The 20631-nt window shown below is 44.8% G+C and overlaps 1 protein-coding gene across 2 annotated transcripts in view; it reads right to left on the reverse strand.

The window, feature by feature from the left end:
• The window catches only part of EPHA4 (EPH receptor A4), a 92934-nt gene that overhangs the window by 33344 nt on the left and 38959 nt on the right, over nucleotides 1-20631 (reverse strand). For both annotated transcript variants that reach the window (XM_072343940.1, XM_072343941.1), the window contains exon 5: nucleotides 10216-10554. In XM_072343940.1, the coding sequence (XP_072200041.1) occupies nucleotides 10216-10554 (339 nt within the window). The remainder of the gene's footprint in view (nucleotides 1-10215; nucleotides 10555-20631) is intronic.

Below are 20631 nucleotides of genomic sequence, written 5' to 3' on the forward strand. Positions count from 1 at the left end.
CAAATGTGGGGCTCACTACCCAAGGCAACACATCTTAACATTGTTCTCTTTCAGTCTCACACGGTTACATTTTACTTAAGCACAGATATCTAGATGATACATACATGTTAAATAACGTCCTTCATCACTCATTCTCCACATAGGGAGAATATTAGATTCTGTATAGAATTGCTTAAAAGCTTCTTTGAAATTCAGACAAATAAAAGCCTCTGCCCCATCACTTTTACATGCTTTGGAAATACTGAAGCATCTTCCCAACAAAATAAATAAATAAATGTTATGACTCATTTTCCCAAAGCAGCATTTGCTATTTTAATAGATAGATTTGGCCACATTATCTCATCCTGGCTTCTGAAATGCTACAGTAATAGCAGTTAGAATTTGCCAATTGGGTTTCTCAGATCAATCACCCGCCATCAAAATGCCAAGAGTCATGGAGACAGAAGAGAAGTGTGAGCACTTTGCTCCCACTGTGATACACTGTGATGGGCTCCAGCAGCACCTGCGGGCTGGGTTGCAAATGTGCTCTCCTGAGCCTGCAAGTTCATGTCTTGTGGGCTCACAGAAAGTGAGCCCGGTGTCCTTTGTGGAGGATGCTGCTCTGACAGCACCTGGACACCCACGGTCCTAGGGTACCCTGTCAATGATCCTCGTCTTGAGTGGAAGTAAAGATGAGAGCAGCACACAAATTCTGTTGGGCTTTCATACTCTCTGCTCTTCTCACAGATACATTCACCAGAACTGAACTGAATGCATCTTCCTTCACTGCAAGGTGAAGACTTCTCAGGAAATTAAACACCATAAACAGAGCTGAAGAGAAAGAGAACTGCATTCTGCACACAGTGCTGCTGGAAACCAAAGGTACCCCAAGTTCATCGTTAGGGAAAAAAAGAAAAAACAGATGAGGGACAAACTGGGCCTTCAGCTTCCCAAAAACACACAAACCTTGAAATCCAAATCTTAGCTCGTGGTGTCAGTAACTGATGACATCATAGGTGGCACATAATTAAACTCTCACAGGGGTTTCGTTATTTTGGTTTTATGCTAGATACTGAAAACCTGCACGTTATTCATTCAGTAGGTGTTTCAATTAGCAAAACCCTAAACGGAGTAACTGTGGTCATTAGAACTTCCTGTGCAGTGCAAGTGCCATTACAAATCCTGGGAATAAAATAAACCAGTAAAAAAATCAACCTGGGAAGGTTGTGAAGATCGAGGCTGAACAAAGAACCCTGCTCTGTTCAATTCCTGGACGAGAACTGATCTGCAATGCTGAGCGAACCAAAGCCTGGGAAAGCAACAGTCCCACATCAGCTCAGCCATCGCATTGAGGGCTGCATGTCCTTCGCTGACTGTCAAACTCACAGCACAGAAGGGGGACCCCAGGAGCACCACAGTTCCCAGAGAGAGGAGCCCCTGCACTCCTGCAGCAGCCCTCCTGGGGTGCTTATGGGCTGCAGCCAATGGGGATTGCAATGAAGAACACAACTTTCATTCAAAACCTTCAATTCAAAGTCATTTCTTCTGACAGCACTCAAAGCTCTTTTCGGTTCACTTTTACCATCAGTTCACTTTCATATTTGTTGCAGATGCAGCCCCCCATGCCCACATGGGGCAGCTCAGCCGGCAGAACAGAGCTCTGAGCTGCCTGCATGTCCCTCTTGCTTCCTGCCTTATTTATGTGCGCAAACAGTATCCTGATAAACGAGAGGGAAGGGTGCAGCCATTCCATCCACATCCCCCTTTATGCTAAGAAAGATAAATGGAGGCTGATTCAGAGGACAGATTTAAAGAACGCACTATGTTATCTAGACAAGTGCAATCTTCCCAGGGAGCCGTTGGAGTGGGCTGTCTTGAGATCATGCCTTTATTTGTTTGCTAAAATAAATGGACAACGCTCAGAACTCCATTCATACAGGAGGTACCTTTTCCAGCCCACTATTCCTTCTGATTTCACTTAGTCGAAACTGCCTCATTCTATTATTTATTGATGGGGCCATTTAATGGCACATAGAAAATTAAAAATAATAGACAGCTAATTAAAAGCTTCAGCGCTTTCCTTTTAGTCTTCAAAAATCTACAGAACTGGAAGACATTTATATCCAAAGCCTATTATAATTGTAAGAGGGTTTTTTGGTGCTGTTATTTTTCCTCTCTGTAATAATCCGTGGATACTTTCAGTGGATTTTAATGTAGACAAAACCAAAGAGATTTTATCGAACTGTAAAAGTATTTAATAAAAAATCAGAATCAGTCAATCTTCTTTTTAAGACTGAGTAATAGAATTCAATAGCAGGGATAAAAATCCTAATAAATCCTAATGGAAGAGCTCAGAGAACTGAGACAAATGTTAGAATTTCCTTTTGAGTTCAGTAGGACTTTTCCATACGGGAAAGCTTAAAATGTAAATGACCAAGGGCATAAAATACAGATGCCGCAGCTTCCTACACACTTCTAAGCTATACTAAAAAAACTAAAAACATTCTAATTTCTTTCACCATCCGATTAGAAATCACAGCTTTCATAGACCCTCAGCCTGCTGTCCAGCACCCTGCTAAGGCTGCTGGGATCCCTGTTCCCGAATTTAGTAATGAAGGCAGATTACGTTAATCTAAGACGACGCCATGAAATCCTTCCAGTAGCGGCAGAGAGAGGCTCTGCGTTTGCCTGCTTTGTTTGGGAGGGGAAGCCCACTGGAGCCTTGCCACGATAATAAAGTGCTCCCTGCATGCCAGTTCACACGTGGGGCTAAATCTGAAGTGACGTTTCTCTATGAAAGGAGCGGTATTCACTCGTGTGCTCAGCATTTTGATGTCCTCCAAAGCCTGGCAAACATGATTATAGAGATCCAGCGGACATGCCACAGCTCTATTTAGTCCTCATGGTTCAACACAATGCTGTGCAAAAAATAAATTAAAAAAATAGCAGTCTGCCTTGGGATGGCGTTCTGGGAATAGCATTTCATGCATATGGATGGGCTTGACACACTTTTTGCACCTCCTCATGCAAGGACAGAATATCTACACCATGCAGGGCTGCACTGCCCATCTCTGCCAGGTCAGCTCAGCGTCCTGCCCTTCAAACCAAGCCAGGGCAGAAACTTTGGGACTCGGGGACTGGCTGTGTTTATTTGTGCTGCTCTGCATGGCATTTTAATTAGTAACTGTGCGGATTTAAAGCCTTTGAATGGACACACAGGGGCAGTTGTGCAGCCCGGCTTTTGTATTTCCACTCTCTCAAAAAAATCCTGTTTGAGGACATCAGCGGGGGGTTAATGGAAGCTTTGATAAAGTTCTCTGGAGCCTTTTCTTGTTGCTCAACTGCAGACTGGACTCTGCTGTCTTTCTGGCCGTTTTCCCATTCATTTAGTCAGCTGCAAAAGCACCTAGAAAATTCAGAAGCCCAGCTAAACATTTGGTAGCCACACATACTCTTGGGCCAGGTCTCCTTCCACATCAAAATATTTCCCTGCAAACTGCTTAAGGGACGCGCTCAGACAGGATGCAAGGTTAGCAAGCTGCTGGTGGAAGGAAACAAGCAGCTAAACACTGCGGAGCAAATGAGAGCTCCAGGACCACACCTTCAGCCCTCACCATTTACCAGCTGTTCATCTGTACCTCCGTAACTGAGAACTGAATTTGATGCCTTTGAAAGTAAATTTCTGTAATTATAAATATGGTCAATGCCAACCAGTCCTGAAATTAAACACCTTTTTCCTAAGGTGGATATGGAGCAACCCCCGCTTTGCACAGCAAACATGAGATCCTTTCAACAGTGTGACCAAACCTTTATTTAAATGCTGCAATTACTTCTTGGCGCTACCTGACACACAACTTGTCTGAGCTGCTCACTGAACCCTGAAGCTGGTTATTTACTAAGGATCTTTAGAAAGCACTTTTTTTTTTCCTCTTCCGACCGAGACTTGTATCCCCCACCTTGAATACAAATTCATGGAAATGGGTGGTGCAGACGGCTTTGCCAGCAAAGCAGGCAATCATTCTTTTAATTATTCTTTCTTTGTGGAAAGCTGCAGTTACCTTAAAACAATAATTTAATCCCTCCCAACAATAGTTTTCCCGGTTTTGTTTTGAAGACGGCAGCACATATACCTACAACTGCACATTTATTACAGGCCATCAGTTAAAGCCTGTGCAAGAACAGAGCTGTTAATACGAAACTCCCACTTGCATCTGTCAGCTTGGAGAAGCCCCTTACACAGACACATCATCTTACACACAGAATTAAAGGTGCAGGGAAGAAAACTGAAACAGCCGGCAGCGGACATCCCAGGGACACTAAGGAATCTCACAGTAAGCACTGAAATCTGCCAACCTAAAAGCCTTCTGACTGTTTGCTTCCATACAATTCCCAAATTTCTTATGCTGGGATCACTTATCTCCATGGATCTCCCATCACATTTCTATTTGAAAGGCCTGTGGTTTCCCAGAAGACATTACTTGGTTTGCTTCAGAAGTCCTTGTGGTAACTCCCTCCGATGCAAATCTCCACAGCGGGAGCCAAATTCCCTGGAGAAGCCAGGCGAGGACGGACGAGGCAGGTGGAACCCCACAGCAGCTGACAACTTGTCCCAGCCCTTCTGCTTGAAAAACGAGGGGAGGGGTTGCTAATTATGTCTAGCAGATAAGTGCAAAGCCTTAGAAACCACACTGGTTTAGATTCAAAATGAGAAAGTTGCATACAATTAGCCTGGAATTCTGCAAGATGCTGCAACAAATCACTCGGAGTGTCACGCTCACATATCACCCCTGCTTACCAGTTTTGAATCTCTTTCCCTATTGAATTCACGCTTGACACGGCTCCATTTGAGGAACAAGGAGACTGCTGATCCATCACCCTCAGTACAAACACCTTAAAGCAACATAAAAACACCCCTTCGCAACTCCCGTTTTCCATTAGACGGCCATTCTGCATAAATAAACCCTCAGCAGCCAGAAGTACGAAGCACATCCCGTGCTCTGGACATCTGGCCCACACCCAGCTGCTTGCCGAGAGCTTATTTTTAAATAAGGGGACACAGGGTGTGGGGGCAGAGAGCTGTGAGCACTCACACACACCCAGGTAGCAGCACAAGCTTCCTGCCGGTCCGTGCCTGCAGACAGGCCCCTGGAATGGGCTCTGTGTATCCTTCGGCTGCAGGGAACCACTGACTGGAAATGGTGGGAAGCAGAAGCTGGGCAGCCCACGCGCCCAGAGCCTCTGCAGGTCCTGGGAAGGGCAATGTCAATCTTCAGAGCATCTGTTAATTTTATTCGCTAGAAGTAGTCTGAGGGTATTCATGCTGCCACATAAAGAAAATTCTGCAATTGAAATCTAATTAACAATGTCTTTTGATGTTCTGCTACAGAGCGATTCTTTATAGATAGTTATAAATATCCAGGAAAGGAGAATATTAAAAAGAAAATACCGAAAGCCTAGGTTTACTGGCTTTGGCATGTTTTGCTTTTGATCTGTCTGAGCAACTATTACTTAGTCGATATATGCAGTGCGCACTGACCAAGGGCAATGCACGGCCATGAATTTTTACTGACTGCAGATTCAGTTCTGCACGGGCTGAGCCACACTGGCAGAATGTAAGACCCTATATGCGTTTTCCCGTGCTGTTCAGCACAACATGTGAGGAATGCTAATCAACATTTGAAAGGAAACGTGGGCTTTCAAAGGAGACCCACTGAAATACAAAATGGGAATATATTCCCCTGTTAGCAAGTCCAGTAGAACCCACGAGCTATCAGAAAACAAGCGGCTCCCATTTCTTCCACCTTCCATTCTAACCTACAACACGAGCAGCCTGCAGGGATTTCTGATTTTTTTCTTTTTACTAATGGAATTAAAAACACAAACAAACAAAATGACATAAAAAGCCAAATAAACCTGAGTAGCAGCTGATCATTTTCTTCCCTGCACTGAACATCAGTATTTTGGGTTCACCACGGTTTGGCTGTCCCAGGAGAACCTTCCATCCAGGCAGGCACTCCCAGCAGTGCTCCAGGTGGCACCATGACCCACTTTTGTTCCTGCCTGGGAGCAGGACTGGGCTCCTAGGGCACCCAAGAGCACCCCATGGGGGGGGGGGGGGGGAAGGATGGCAGCACACGGGCCACACCGCTCTGCTGTGAGATGGAGAGGGGACAGGCGACAGACAGCTAGACAAGCACATGTGGGGGTCAGAGACAAAGGAGGCAGGAGGAAGGTGAGCACATAAAGGGAAAAATGGGACAGGGAGCCTGAGACATTCCTAAGATCAGTCCTTGATCCTCAGCACAGGCGGTATGAAAATAGCTGGCCTGATGCTGTGGGAGAAAGAGTAAGTTTATTTACTTAGCCTGCTTTTTTCATCCTAATTGGCATATCCTTCTCCACCTAGCTGAGATGGTCCACTTAAGAATGCACTGAGCCCAAGGTACCTAACAAGGTAACAAATCACCAGGCAGTCTGTTTATTCAGAAACATCAAGCATTTAACTCCTGAAAGCAAAGGAGCAAGAACCAAGTCCGTCTCTCACCAAACCCAGACCCAAATCCCGAGCCCTCGGCCATGCACACAGCCCAATGGGACAGCCAACGTGGCTGAGGGGCACCTGGGCACTCAGCTGTTCAGTAACACACAAAGTGTTCAGTGCCCCTTCAAAAAAAAACAAAAGCTTCCAGCTAGCTGCGAACAAGGTCTCTCTATTGAGAGATTTACTTTTAATTTTGAACAGCTTCAGGGCATTATCCTTAGTGAAAAGGAAAAAATAAAAGAGCCTTGAGATTTCTGAGCTGTTCACTCAGCTGCCTGGTAGGGCTCCTCACTGCAATCAGCCTCTGAGCAGCACCGTATGGAGGAGCCGGGCTGCATCTCCTCCACGCATCGTTTCACATTTCTTAAGGGTGGACGAAATGCTGACTTCGTTTGAGCAAAAAACAGCCAGGCACAAAAGTCACCACTTCTGGCAGGGCCTCTCGGTACCAGTATTCCCCAGTACTCACTGGGAAGGTGTTGGCTGCCAGTTCCAACAGCTCGGGGCTCCATCCTCTGCTTTTTTAATTACTTTTTTATCTAATGCAGGAAAAGAGCAGTGGCAGCTCCAATCTCAGAAACCTCAAAACTATTATTATACCTAACATGTATAATAGCAAGCTGAATTCGCCACTAAAAAATCCCTAAAATGTCATCTTATCTCCTAGAGATAGAAATGTTTATCTGGCTCTAAGCCTGAAATTTAAATTCTGGTGGGCTTTTTTTGTTTTTTTAAATGCCACAAAACCCAGAATCTTTTCAAAGGAAGCAGGAAAAATACTTTTTCAAACGCTTTTTGATCCCACTTTGAATGGCAAAAGCTTATTTCCATTTAAACATTTTTCTACAGTATTGGAAACTGAAAAGAGTTCCTAAACAAAGGTGGAAGGTAAACAGCCTCATTTCATTATCTCCAGGAGTAAAATGGCAAAAGCAAACAAAAAAACACCTGTGCCTTTCAACTGCACCTTTTGTGTCACTGCAACACGGTTCTGCAGCGTTGTGCTGAATGCACCGGTAACTGATTTCTTATTGTTTTCTCTGCGCCTCCCAGTGCACACCTTCCTTAGGGGCTGGCACCAATGCAAGCGAACATATAATGGGATTTCTGATGCTAACGTTAAAAACTATGCTCTAAAATTTCAATATATTCGTTGCAGATTGGATGGTTGTGTATCTGGGAGGTCAGTTTGAGACCGGTGAAGCATCTCCTACTCTTTTGCGTGCTCATCATCCCTACTGAATTTAAGATGCGCCTCCTGCAAACAATGACAGCAAATTCCCCAGGACGTGACCCAAAAGCACTGCTCCCATCTACAGAACCATGCTAACGTGGTTATCATTTTTGCTACCAAATGTTGGAAAGCACACAGACAGCAAGAGTGACAGAGCACTTTACAGATTTTCCGTGTTGGTCGCTTTGTTTTGATCAGCAAAACACAGGAAGAGTTTTGTGAAAAGAGGAGCTTGACTCTCATCTTAAAATAAGAAATTCCTGCAATGAAACCAAGGTTGCTTTACATTAGTATGAGAAAGGTGTGAAATCAAAAACGCGTCTATGGCAGAGCTCTGTCATGACATGATTTCTTTATAATGAAATATAGTGAAAGAAAATGAGTGGCACTGGAATTTTACTGCACCCAAGACACGCATTTACGATGATTAAACAGATCAGTACTTGTAAAACCCAAGGGCCCAACCTTACAAATCTTTACTCGGGCAAGTAGTTTCACTGAAATCAATGGGATTATTTGCATACTCAAGTACTATTTATTTTAGCTGACATCTATAGGTTTAGACCACAGATTTCTATTTAGATCTTCTATGCAGAAGAATAGACAAAGTTGTGCAAAGTACAGGAGAAAATGAGCACCTTGGAGTTAATTTTCAAACATACCAGTAGTTCTCTCCAGCCCTCTGAAGCATTTGATAGACTGGGCCTGCTTTATAATTGGAAGTGTTGGCAAAAATACAAATTTCCTGATGTGAAAAACTGCTACTCATGGATAATAAACAAAATCAATTCTTATTTGCATATTCAATCAGATCTCGGTTTGCATATTAAAGCATAAGATGGTGGAATTTTCACACGGTAGATGGATGCCACTCATTTATGCATATATGCATCCACTAATCCTTACGCACGCCAAAATCAGTCAGAAATACTCTTCGCTAAGCATTCACAGTACAAAAACACTGTCCCTGCTGCCATTCCCAACCCTTTCTTCTCATATAGCATATGACAGCATTCTCCCAAAGCTTTCTCCTATGACTCTGTCTTTTCACCAGTCAAAATGACAGTTCTGATTTTTGGGTTATGATTTAAAAGGCACACTGTACCATTGTACTGTCAACCGCACATGTAAAGAACAAAACAAACGGACCACGTTTTCAAAGGAGATTCAATTGGGACCTGACAATTTCGCTTGCAACTGCGAAATTAAACACACCTCTCACGGTTAATACTGAAGCACATCAGACTACAGCTTGGGTTTGCGAGTTTTCATTACGCATACCTACTTTACATGTGCCTCTACTAGGAAGCAGAATTCACAGCACACACAGTCCAGTATTCTCAGAATATACAATATTCATATTGTCTCTCACTCCGTAACTCTACAGATAAATCATAGCCCCATAAGCTATGCTCCGAGGTACTGAATGCCTGCAACGTTTGTGGGACTTGAAGGCAAACGGTGCTGCCAGCAATTAGATAACAGGTTTGACAGTCTTGTAGCCGGTCTCACAGTCTGTACATTTTATTTGCATATAGAAGAGTGTCACATTCAAATGTACATAATTCTGTTCATTAAATTAAAAACTGAGCCGGGATCCTGCGCTTGAAACCCTAGCTATCTGCAAACAAGAAATATTCTCAGGTAATTAAAGGAAAAAGTCATGTAAATGATCATCAAAGCTAAGCTCTGTTCTGCTGCAACCTTTGTTAGGTCAAGCACAGGGAACTGAAAAAACTGGAAGCACTTAGGGTATCTGAAATAATCAGGTACAAACAGAATGAGCATTTCACTCTTCCAGATGAGTGAAATGCAAAAATCAGCCAGCAGGAAGATGAAAGCACATATAGGATTTCTCAAGTAATGCCAGGTCTGATCAATTGAAATGTTGTTAGCAGCAGGTTAAAGAGGTATTTATTTAATAATAGGGCAGAATCTAATTGACTTTGCAGGGAGAGGAAAGCTAACATGCAGGCAAGTGAGCACCTACTCGCTCTTTCTGAATCTTACCCAGCCCTTTCTGGAGGAAGCAGAAGTGCAGCGCTGTGCACCCCAGGCTATGCCATGCCCTCCGACAGCAGCATGGGCACATCTGTGCCCACCTGCGCCCATGTGCTGGGTCTGCCAAGGAGGGGCTGAGCTGCTCAGCAGCCCTGGCTCTGTCCCCTCTGCATCCTCCACATCAGCTGTGCTGTTCTGCTTCCACAGAATGCCTCCCAGTGTCCTCGCTGTGTGCTGCAGCACAGTTCTGCAACCAGCTACGCCAGTCAAACCCTCCTCAGTTCTTCTAGCTCTAAAGAATTTAAACTATCCATCTAAATAACCCAGAAAATAAGGGTTTGACCCAGCTTTGCATCTTAGAGTACTTTGAGTTCATTTTCTCATGCAGAATTCAATGGAAACCACAGCTTTCCTAAAACCAGGTAAGAGACAGGAATCAAAAGTGCATTTAGGTTCCTACCTGCTTGGTTAGTTGTCACAGTGACCGACACAGCTTGGTCCTGGCTGGGGTTGTGCTTGGACACTCCATTCACTGCCCAGACCTCAAAGGTGTAGTTGGTGTGTGCCAGGAGGTCAGTGATGGAAACCTTTGTGGTTTTCAGCCCGTTCTGCTGGGGGCTGAAATGCACACCACTGCCACAGGACCGGCAGTGGCTGGGCTCCCCCGCCCCGCAGCGCTTGCACACCACGTTGTAGGAGATGTCCTCCCGTCCTCCCTTGTTCTGTGGGGCGCTCCACTCCAAGTTCACTGACGTCTCGTTGACGTTGGAAATCAGGTTCTGGGGTGCGGATGGAGGACCTAAGAAGAAAAATTCCACATTATAACTAGCTGCAGGGATGTCATATACTGTCTTCAGACTTATGGCCCTGTGTGGGCAATCCCAATGAAGTAACAGCAGAAACAATGCAGAATTTTACTTTTTCACGTTCTTAATGGAGATGGAAAATCAACCAGTAGGACAACTTGTAACCTCTTCATCTGATGAAGAAACAGTATTTTCCAGTTCTGAATTAATCTGAAAGCCCCACACTACAACTGAACAAGAGCTGTATTTTTCACTTGCGTTACTTATATTTGGTTTGAAATCTTAACCATTCATTTGGTATATTTTACACTCATTTTTCATGATCTCCTGAGCAAACCACCAAATGCACAAACCACTGCTTTGAGATTCTCAGCGTCCCCCGTTACACACAGGCAGACACCCACTGAAATTGTTCAACATCCAGTATTATTACTTTTCTTAGGAACAGAACTGCAATAATTCCCACACAAATTGATGTCAGATGGCACTCGGCACATACTGAAGCCCACAGTACCAGTGCTCTCACACCACGGGGCAGGAGACAAAGAGCCACGTCTTCTAGGAACGCTACCTGGTTGGCTCCAGCATGGGGCAGGAGGGCAGTGAAGCACAGAGATACGTCCCCCACGCTCCTCATCCAGAGGGTCTGAGCCATGTGTGGGGCAGAGACCCGCTGCAATGGAAATGGCTGCTCTGCCCAGCCCAGCACGGTCGGCTGCTCCACAGCCCAGGCACAGGCACAAGCCTCATTTATATGCTTCAATCCCCACAGGCCCCGAACCGATAAGTACATTAAAAATGCAGAAGAGCTAATCCTGTGATCCTTAATCTAATTTCAATACAGTTGAGGTGAGACACATTCTTCTATCCTTAAATTTAACAAGAATGATTCCTGGCAACTCCGTGAAACGGATGAAGGATTTTATACAACACAAAAAGCTCTGCAGCCATCAAACACTGCCCCTTCTGGGACTGAGCACAGTGGCTCTCTGAACTACACACACAATACTATGGGACAGGACACACGGTAAAATACAGTACCCGACAGAAATGGAACAGGGTGAGAATGAAGCATGCAAAATGTAACCATCCAAACCAGAATGCAGTGAAGATGGCAATCCTTAGGCGTTATGCACGGCTGGAGCTTTAAATGCAGGTGTTATTGCCAGAAAGGAAGGAAAGTTCTTACAAGTTTCATTCCAGATTTTCCATTCTTATTATTCATTCAGTGTTAAGAAATTGGGAAAACAAAACAAAACAAAAACCAGGCAGCAGCAATAGTTTGATTAACCACGTAAATAAATTAATCTCAGTCTCTCGTATGCCAAAAGCACAAATGCACCCATCAGGCTTAACTGGAAACTGAATAAATAATAGTGAAATTCTGCTGAAACCATAAAGTGACTCAAGTGTAGCAGCAAAGAGGTCAAGCCATCAAAAGGTAATGGTGGTGAAGAGGAATTGTGGCTGCCTGGGTTCATCAGCAGCAGCTACTAGGAAGACTGAGCTCTGAGCACAGTGCAGAGGGGGAGGCTTTGAGGGCTACATCACATCCTTGGGCTCGTGCTTGAAGCTGCCAGGCCATAACACACGTTAACTGGATGCAGTATTTGGATTTGGGGAGAGGCACGTAGGTAAGGAAAAAGTCTTAAATTACACAGAGGTCAAATGTACCTACTACTTATCATCAGTGTCTAGATGAAAGCTTCTGCTGCAAGAGCAGCTGAGCAAGGATCGCTTCTCTGTGCTCAACTTCACAAATACAAAATTAATATATTCATTTTGAGAGGGGAGAAATCCTCCCTTCCTGCCAAACCTTTGAAGTACGGTCTCTGGGCTAACCAGGGCTGTAAGGCAGATTTACTGCCATGAGCAGACAGACCACAGCCCAGCCCCTGCAACAGGGACTCCTGCTGCTGCACCACTGGGCTGCAAGCCTCAATTTTGGTCTATGCACCAGCAACGCTGAGGACATCCAGGGACAAAACCCCAGTACACAAAAAGCAGCTACTACATCATGAGACTCAGACAGGAAAAAGCAAAGAGCTTTTTCTCGCAGAGCGTTACCTTGCTGCTATTGCATTGCCCACAGCTGGGACCACTCTAGGGCCAGGCTCTGCACCCTGGGAGCTGCCACGCTCACGGTCCTAAAGACATGCCTGTTAGCTCAGACACAGCAGCCGATTTGGGGTTAATCTCAGACTTACTCCGGTGTCCATTAAGATATTTTCCAAGGCTCTAGGTCCAGTTTCACGTGGGAAAATGTGCCAGAATGAATCAAGCTCCTCAGAAGCAAAAAGTCAGTAATTAGTATGTGGGACAGGGCATAGCAGTGTCTAAACAGAGACGCAGCGAAGCGGAAAACCAGGGAAGCAGATGCTTGCAGGTCACAGAGATGAGCGCACCACCTCCAGCATGAAAAGGAAGATGCGGGGGAGTTTCCAAATGGTGGGCTGACACGGCAGCGAGGGGAAAAGCAATTTCCTTTCTTTCTGGAGCATCGTTGTTAATGGAGCTGCTGGCACTGGGAGTGGGGAACAGTTTCAGATTGATGGGCCTGGTTTCAGATGTTGAAACACAGGGCGTATCTGCTCCTTCAATAGTGATCAGGATTTGCTTTGTTTCTGACAACAGAGCTGCTGCCAGAGGAGAAGAAAACCCTTTCGTGGCCATGGGAGGCTGCAGGCACCAGCAAAGCAGCACTGAGAGGGACCTGCATGAGGGACATACAGAGAGGGACATGTTCTGGCATGGGGATCACAAAGAGGACAGGGTATGACATGGGTGGCTGAGAGCAAACTCTTTCAGCTGCCCATCCACCAGCACTGCAAGCAGGCACAGGGGAACAGAGAGAATGGAGGTTTTTCATTTTATTCCCTCTTAGAGCTCCACAAACCTTGCTTCACAATAAAGCCATCAAAATCAGCTGAGCCACGAAGCAAATGGAAGGTCTGGGGTGGAGCAAGTTCAGTGTGTCTGGGCTTGGGGAACTGAAGAGTCTGTTCAGCAACAAATCTTTGTCAAGCTAATCTTGCTATCTTCCTCAACCCTCCCATTAGATTTACTTAAATGCATTGTGCAATGCAGATTGTGTTTGGCTTTCTCTTGCTGCAATAAGCTATAGGCTTTGCATCTATTTGTCTCTTTACAGACGGACAGACAGATCTGGCTGGCTGGCAATACCCCCTGCCAAACGAGCATTCAGGAAGAATACAGTTTTTAAGGAGTTAATGGCACAAGCACTAACTTGTACTAAAAGGACTGATGCATTTTAGCACCCTTACTACAGTCTCAGGCTGCATTTTTCATCCACCACTATTTCCCCCTCCCTCCAATCCTACGAGGCACTCAGGTCCCACTCCCAGCCAGAGGCCTCCTGCAAGCCCCTGCAAGGCTGACACAAGGCTGTCGAAATCCCTGACAAAGATAGGAATCATCACCTGACCGGCTCCCTGCTTCCTGCCAGATCACAAGACACCTCCGTGCCACCTTATCAGTGCCATCTCTGTGGATGACAGGTCTCTCCGGGCAGGCCGCAGGAGCTTCCCTGACTCAGAGCAGGGCCCAGGTGGTGCGATGAGCCTGGGGAGGCTCAAACAGGAGCCCTGCTTCATGCTGCAAGACTGAGGGAGCACCCATACAGCACAGGCCATTTCTGTGACTGTCACCTGATTATTTGCACGAGAATCACGTTCAGACTACAGAACAGTTGCCCTCAGGGACCAACCTCACCTGCAAAGGGAAGGTACCACACGCAGTGAGCCCCGCCAAGCCACCAAGCCAAAGGACAGAGCCTCCTGCCCAACAGACTGCATGTACCACAGAGCTGTGCTGGGACTGCTGCTGCTGCAAGCCCTCAGACAGACGGGCACAGCCTGCCAGGCACACAGCCACTGCCCTGCCGGCTGCGGCCAAGCCCACAGGAACAGCTGCCCTGAGATCTGAGGGCAGAGTGCAGGTGCGCTGTGCTGGGGAACTCCATTCAAATGGCTACGACAAAGGTTTTAATATCACTGGTTTTACATCACCCTTTTTTATTACCGATCTGCCCAGCATGGTGCTTCTCTGAAAGCCTCTGTGGGTGTATGCAGTAAATTCAATTACAGTTTTCTACATCCAGACCAGACAGACTTGTTTGACATAGAGAATACTGTCTTCACTAAACCAGTTAATTTAGTTCAGCAACAGTGCATGGTTAGAAGGCGTGGATTAAAGGGCTGTGAAAGGAGAAGAGAAATAAATGATTCCAGGCGAAACAGCTCCTGAGAGACTCTGCTGTCCCACAGTATGAACAGACATGCTCCCCACTAAAGCCAGAAGCCCACTGCCCACAGCAGCCCCAAACGCTGAGCAGACTTTCAGAGCAGCCTGCAGAGAGAGGTTTCACCCCCTGTGACAACTGCAGTGCTGACAGCCTTTACTTGCTAAAGCTATAGGTGAATAGAAGTTTGTTGTTCCTATTCTCAGATGCCCTGTAAACAAAGCATTAAAGATGAAAGCAGTGGGCTTCACTTTGGCCAACCTGAGTAAGCACGGTAAGCTACTGTGTCATACAGAAATAGAAGAACACCACAAAGCAAACCAAAAAGCACCTCAGCACACGGTTCTGACACTTAATGCCTTGAAAGTAAACATAGGATTTCAAGAGACCCACACTGATGGCACTGAAAATGAAGTTCTCCCTAGCCAGGTACAACTGTGCCAGCTGTCCCCAGCAGAGCCCCTTTCTTCGTGCCACTTCATCCTCAGTCACTGAGGATGGCAGTGGATTGTTTTGCCAGTGTTACCCAGCGAGGGCTACACCGATATTACCATTATTTGGACTGTAACCACATCTGCGTACTACTAGCCTATGGTATGGTTAATATTTATTACATTCAAAGATATATCCAAAGAACATCTATTAAAAACAAGAGCTTAAACCCACACTCTCCACGGAAGTGCTAATGGAGATATTTCAAATATAAACCCTGAAGAAGGAAAGCCTTCATTATGAGCATCCTGTCAGTCACCAGATCAGTGCATTTAAAATGTAACCCTTTTAAAAAAGGAAGGTGCTTTCAAAAGATACATATGCGGATGGTAACGAGCAGGATGAGGTTTTTCAGCCCTGGAAGGAGAAAATGATTAAAAAAAATAATTTAGTCTGCGTGTGCATGTGTGTAAAAGCACATTTCTCTATCGGGTAACGGATGCCTCTGCAGCCAGGGCAATGGATAATTATTTTCAAGTGGGTTGTCACCCTGCATTCACTCTGCGTTTGCCTGACAGTGTGAAATCGGAAGGAAGCTTCATTGGCAATTCCCACCAGACATCAGAAAACCTCAAGCATGTAGAAAAGACTTTAATCTTCTTTAACCATTCCCATGCTCTCCTTGAGGAAAATATCACTGCTTTTTGAGGCAGAAAATGCAGACCTTAGCTTGATAAGGTTTAAAAATCATTCTAACAAACAATAAAATAAGACGATGGCCTGCTACAGTTGGAAGCTTTCTCACTTCACCCTCAAACAGAGAAAACCCTATAAACATACTGCTAAATGCAGCAGAGTGCCAATGACGTGTTTGTTAATCAGTCAGACAGGGGAGTAAGCTTCAATGGCTTCAGACCAACGCTGACAAAAGCATCCTCTTCATGAGCCTGCTTCAGAGAGATGCTGACCCTCTTCATCTCCAATTATTTCAAAGGGAAGCTGGGACATTCAGAAACCTTGAGCTAATTTGCTATATAACAAACAAGATTCATACAACAGAACAGACTCCTACAATTCACTGTACCGTTAAAGCAGCCTAGTATGAACAGGCTGATTTGAATCAGCAGCTCGGCCTTGGCTATACTACAGACAAGCTGTTAAAAGTTAAGTCTTTGATGAATTACAGGAACAGCAGGCACCGGGAAGTAAGCTTCCAACTGGCTAATGGCAGGAAAACCTAACTGGAAATGTGGCATCGGAAGCAGTGAGAAGATCAGCACGTCTTCTGCTGTACGAGATCTGAGAGGCAGCTTTTGTGTACAGCACAGCAAGAATAAAGGGGACAAATACAGAGGTGTAAAGAAGAAAAGATCCATACAGTGAACAATGCCAAAGAACTTTGGAGTACATACACAGAGAGCAATGAAATGCCACTTGAAGGACATCAAGTGCCTCTGAAGGGTTAGCTCAGGTACTTGGGCACCACAGCTGCGCGAGGGCCTTCAGCTCTCCTGTCAGCCAACGTGACCGCTGCTGCTCTCCATGTGACCTCCTGCCGCCGTTACTGTTCAGATCGCCTTTAATGATTCTAATCAATATCATAACTCAATCATGATCTGAAAATTTGTCTCCCTGTAGGCAGGGCTGAGTGTGAAATAAAGAGCTTACTATTTTCAGAGTGGATGCAAAGAAAGCAATTACTAAACAATCGATGTCTTTAAACTCTTTAAGTTGCCTCACTAAAACATCTGGCAAAGTGGTGCCAGGCACAGCTTCGAGAAAAAGCACCTTGGCCTCCTTTTTCCAATTCATCAGGCCTCATTAAACATGGACAACTGCAGAGCTGTCAATAAAGCTTCAGCTCATGAGCTGTGAAGCCCTTTGGATAAGTCTTTGTTGTTGATCTTTACCCATCGGAAAGACAAGTTATAATGCAGAGTAAACTCCTGGGCTGTGTAAACTTGGGCTCAGAAATAAAGCACACACTTTCCTGTGACAGTTGCATACGTTGTGACCACTAATTGCTTCTTTCAGCAGTTGTGGATAGGTCTCCTGTTGCTGTGGCCAGTTTATATAAGCACCAACGCTTAGGACAACCCTCACTTCTTGCCTGCCCAAATGTTCCTATCATTTATCATTACAGATCAGGTGTTCTTACAACTGGTGAGACCAAAGTCAACAGTCCGCAAGACACAGCAGCCACTTGAAATATCAGTCATCTGCTCCTTTCCCTCTCTCTTCTCCTTTTCTGCGCCTGTTTAGCATTACAATGGGGTTTTAATAAGGCATCTGATTTGGTAAACAATTCTTAATTTATTTACTCGGGCAAGACTCCTTTGACTTTAGTGGGAGTTCTGCCAAGCTAGGGATCCTGGACCGATGCCAGCGATAAAATGCCCATTTTACTGGCATGTACGATTTCCTACTTAGCTGCCAAAGAACCCTGGTTACCAGCTTCACAATAAGCTTTGTTTCCTTACCATAGAGAACAATGCAATGGATATTTCCTCTTCTCTCCAGAAGGGAGTTAAGCAAAGAGGTCCCGATACTGCTGACAGAGTGTGGGAAAACTGATGCTTGCAGGTGCCATTCTGTGGGCTCAGGGCTTCTCTTCCAAAAACCGCCTTATACGAAACCTCAGCAGCACTGCATACTCTGACATATTATCACATCTTCTCTAGCATGCTGTGATGCAGACAACATCCCATGCGTCCACTCATTCTTCCAAGATAAAAACTCCACCGTGAATACCAGAAGGTTGGCTGACAGTTTGACAGGGAAGAAATTCAACCAGAGAAATATGTCATTTTGTCATTGGCCCAACTGCTGGATTTCTTACTCTGGTAGTCCTCTAATTTACTCCACTGACTCTACAGAACTGGGTCCTGACTAACCAATCAAAGCCCCCACTTAACTGAATAAACATCACAGTTAATTTAAGGCTCTGGAGAGAGAAAATCAGAAGACAGCTAATAAACAGTTGCTGTATTTAAAGGAATGATGAATTTAAGTCTACTGATTATAAACACAGCGTTGTCAAATTACTCCCGTCTCCTCCTTACAGTGATTTCTTGATTCCCCCAGTCTGTCTCCACAGACGAAGGAAGAAAGCCTTTTCCTTTGGGATCCCTGTCAGCCACAAGCCCTTCCCCTCCGGCAGCAACCGAAGAACTATTTCCCCAGCACACCTGGAGAAGAAAAATCATTGTCTCCAAGCTGCCTACCCACTGCTCTGATGCTGCAGCTGCCACACTGTACCTTACAAGACATTCTGACATGTTGTTTACATAATGTACCCTCTTTTATGAGGTCTTAAGAATGAAATAGTTGAATAAACGTGAGAATATATAGAAGGGTGCAGAAGGATTATTACGCCAGAAGATTAGAGACTGCTTTAGCAGATGCTTCACGTTACAGAGTGGGCTTCAATGTCACAGCTTAGACTGACTCAGTGCCAAAACAAGCATCCTGGGGAGAAAGCATGGCACAGGCAGTACTCAGCTACCAGCAGTGTACCAGCCACTGTAGGACTGTGCGCTGTATCCCACTTTCTTATTCTTTTATGTAAAAACCAGAACGGTGATAATCACTGTGTGTCTGGAAATTTAGAAGAGGCACAAGTTAAGCTGTAGGAAAAAGAGCACATTTGTTTATTTAGAAGTCTAAGCAACCATAATAAACATGTGCTCAAATAATCAGCTCCTGCGTAATTACTCCTTCACAAGCACAGTTATTAGGTAGGTAAATTCACTCTTTTTTGAAAATGCAGGTCAAATATTTCTCTCTTAGATAAATTATGTGCCACAGAAGACTGAGCTAAGGGCATGTATTAGACTAACGTTTATGACATCGAAGCATTGAGACCTTTCTGACCTTTTTTAAAACCCCAACCTTGGAAACAAATAAGGACAGTGTTATTTTAATGTGCATTCAAATCTTAACAACAGTCACACAGCTCTAGTGGAATCCACATCGAGTTTCCACTGTAGATTGCTCATCATTTCATTATGGTTCATTATGCTGATAACTGTCAGAAAGCATTAGAAGCCGAGGCCTTGAGTAATAGCACTGAAATGGTAATTTAAAAACAATATACTTTCTGGAGGAAATACAGCAGTGCGCTAAATTCAATTAGAAGAGGCGAATGTAAAGACAACTAAGTGACGTTTGCTGTTTCAAGTCAGGTTCTTCGATTTCTTGATAACCTGAACTGGAGAAAGCCCTTTTAAAGCAGGCACTTTTCTCTTGCATCTCACTGAATTTACCCTCATTATCTCTAAGCTTCTCTGGTATAAACTGTCTTAAATGCAACCGTTTCAGAAATATTTCAGGGCACGCCAAAATACCAATCAACCAGTCACTGTTTGGGTGGAACAACAGACTAAATTTTTCAGGGTCACTTACTGAGACAAATTTCAAGCCGGACAGCCTGGTAACCTCTATTTTGTAGAGGGCTCCCAATTAAAAGTCATTAATAATCAGAATCGAACAGACAATATAAACAATACAAAACCGTCCCATATTTGCTCATAATGTGAGCATTCCTTGTTAAGAAACAGTTTGAGAACCTGACTCATTAACAGTGGGGACGTGGGACCAACGCCCATTAGTCTGGGTGGGAAGTGCACCTGCCTGCATCAGGCTGCGATTCAGAGTCTCCCTACCACATCCTTACAGAGAAGGAAACTCCAGAATGGGGATCATGATTAAGACTGACTGTTAATCAGCCTTATGGATTTGTGTGCTGGTGAGGCCGTTTAATGCCCACTGGGCTGTTAAACTTATGAAAGGCCCATCTCTTCAGCAAGTACTAAAATATAAAGGTTTGAATTTTTGCCTTAATTCAACTTTTGCAATGCTTCCAAAAGGGAGAATGTCTGTGTTTGCCACAGTTTGTGCTCAAGTGAACCTGAGGTCAATCACACCACCTCCACACCCAAGCACACAGATGACAAGTCCACCGTGCTTCAGAATTCAAGTCTAAGCTTCCAGCACAGGTCAACAAGGCAGATCCGGGGCGGCTCTGCGGCTTGGTGGTGACAGACACAATTATTATTATTCCCATGAGGCAAGTGTGAGGGAAAAGAAGCATCAGTTAAGTATGCGCAAGTCAGGGCGTCTGTGCATGGCTTTCTGACACAGCCCACTGTCTCCTACACTCACATCCAGCCACATTCTGCCCTTTCTTGTAGGAGATTTGGGGCAGACATAACCACTCACTTCAGCAGAGCTAGACAGTGCAGAATGCTGAGCACAGAGCCCAAGTTATTTGTTTAGACTGACCAAACTGAAGGTTAAGCACAGTTTTTACAACTCAACAGTGATCTGGAAATGCAGATTGTGGTGCTCTGGAACCAGAAAACTCTGAAGCACCTCC

This window comes from Excalfactoria chinensis, chromosome 9, assembly GCF_039878825.1.
Source record: "Excalfactoria chinensis isolate bCotChi1 chromosome 9, bCotChi1.hap2, whole genome shotgun sequence".
Classification (NCBI taxonomy): domain Eukaryota; kingdom Metazoa; phylum Chordata; class Aves; order Galliformes; family Phasianidae; genus Excalfactoria; species Excalfactoria chinensis.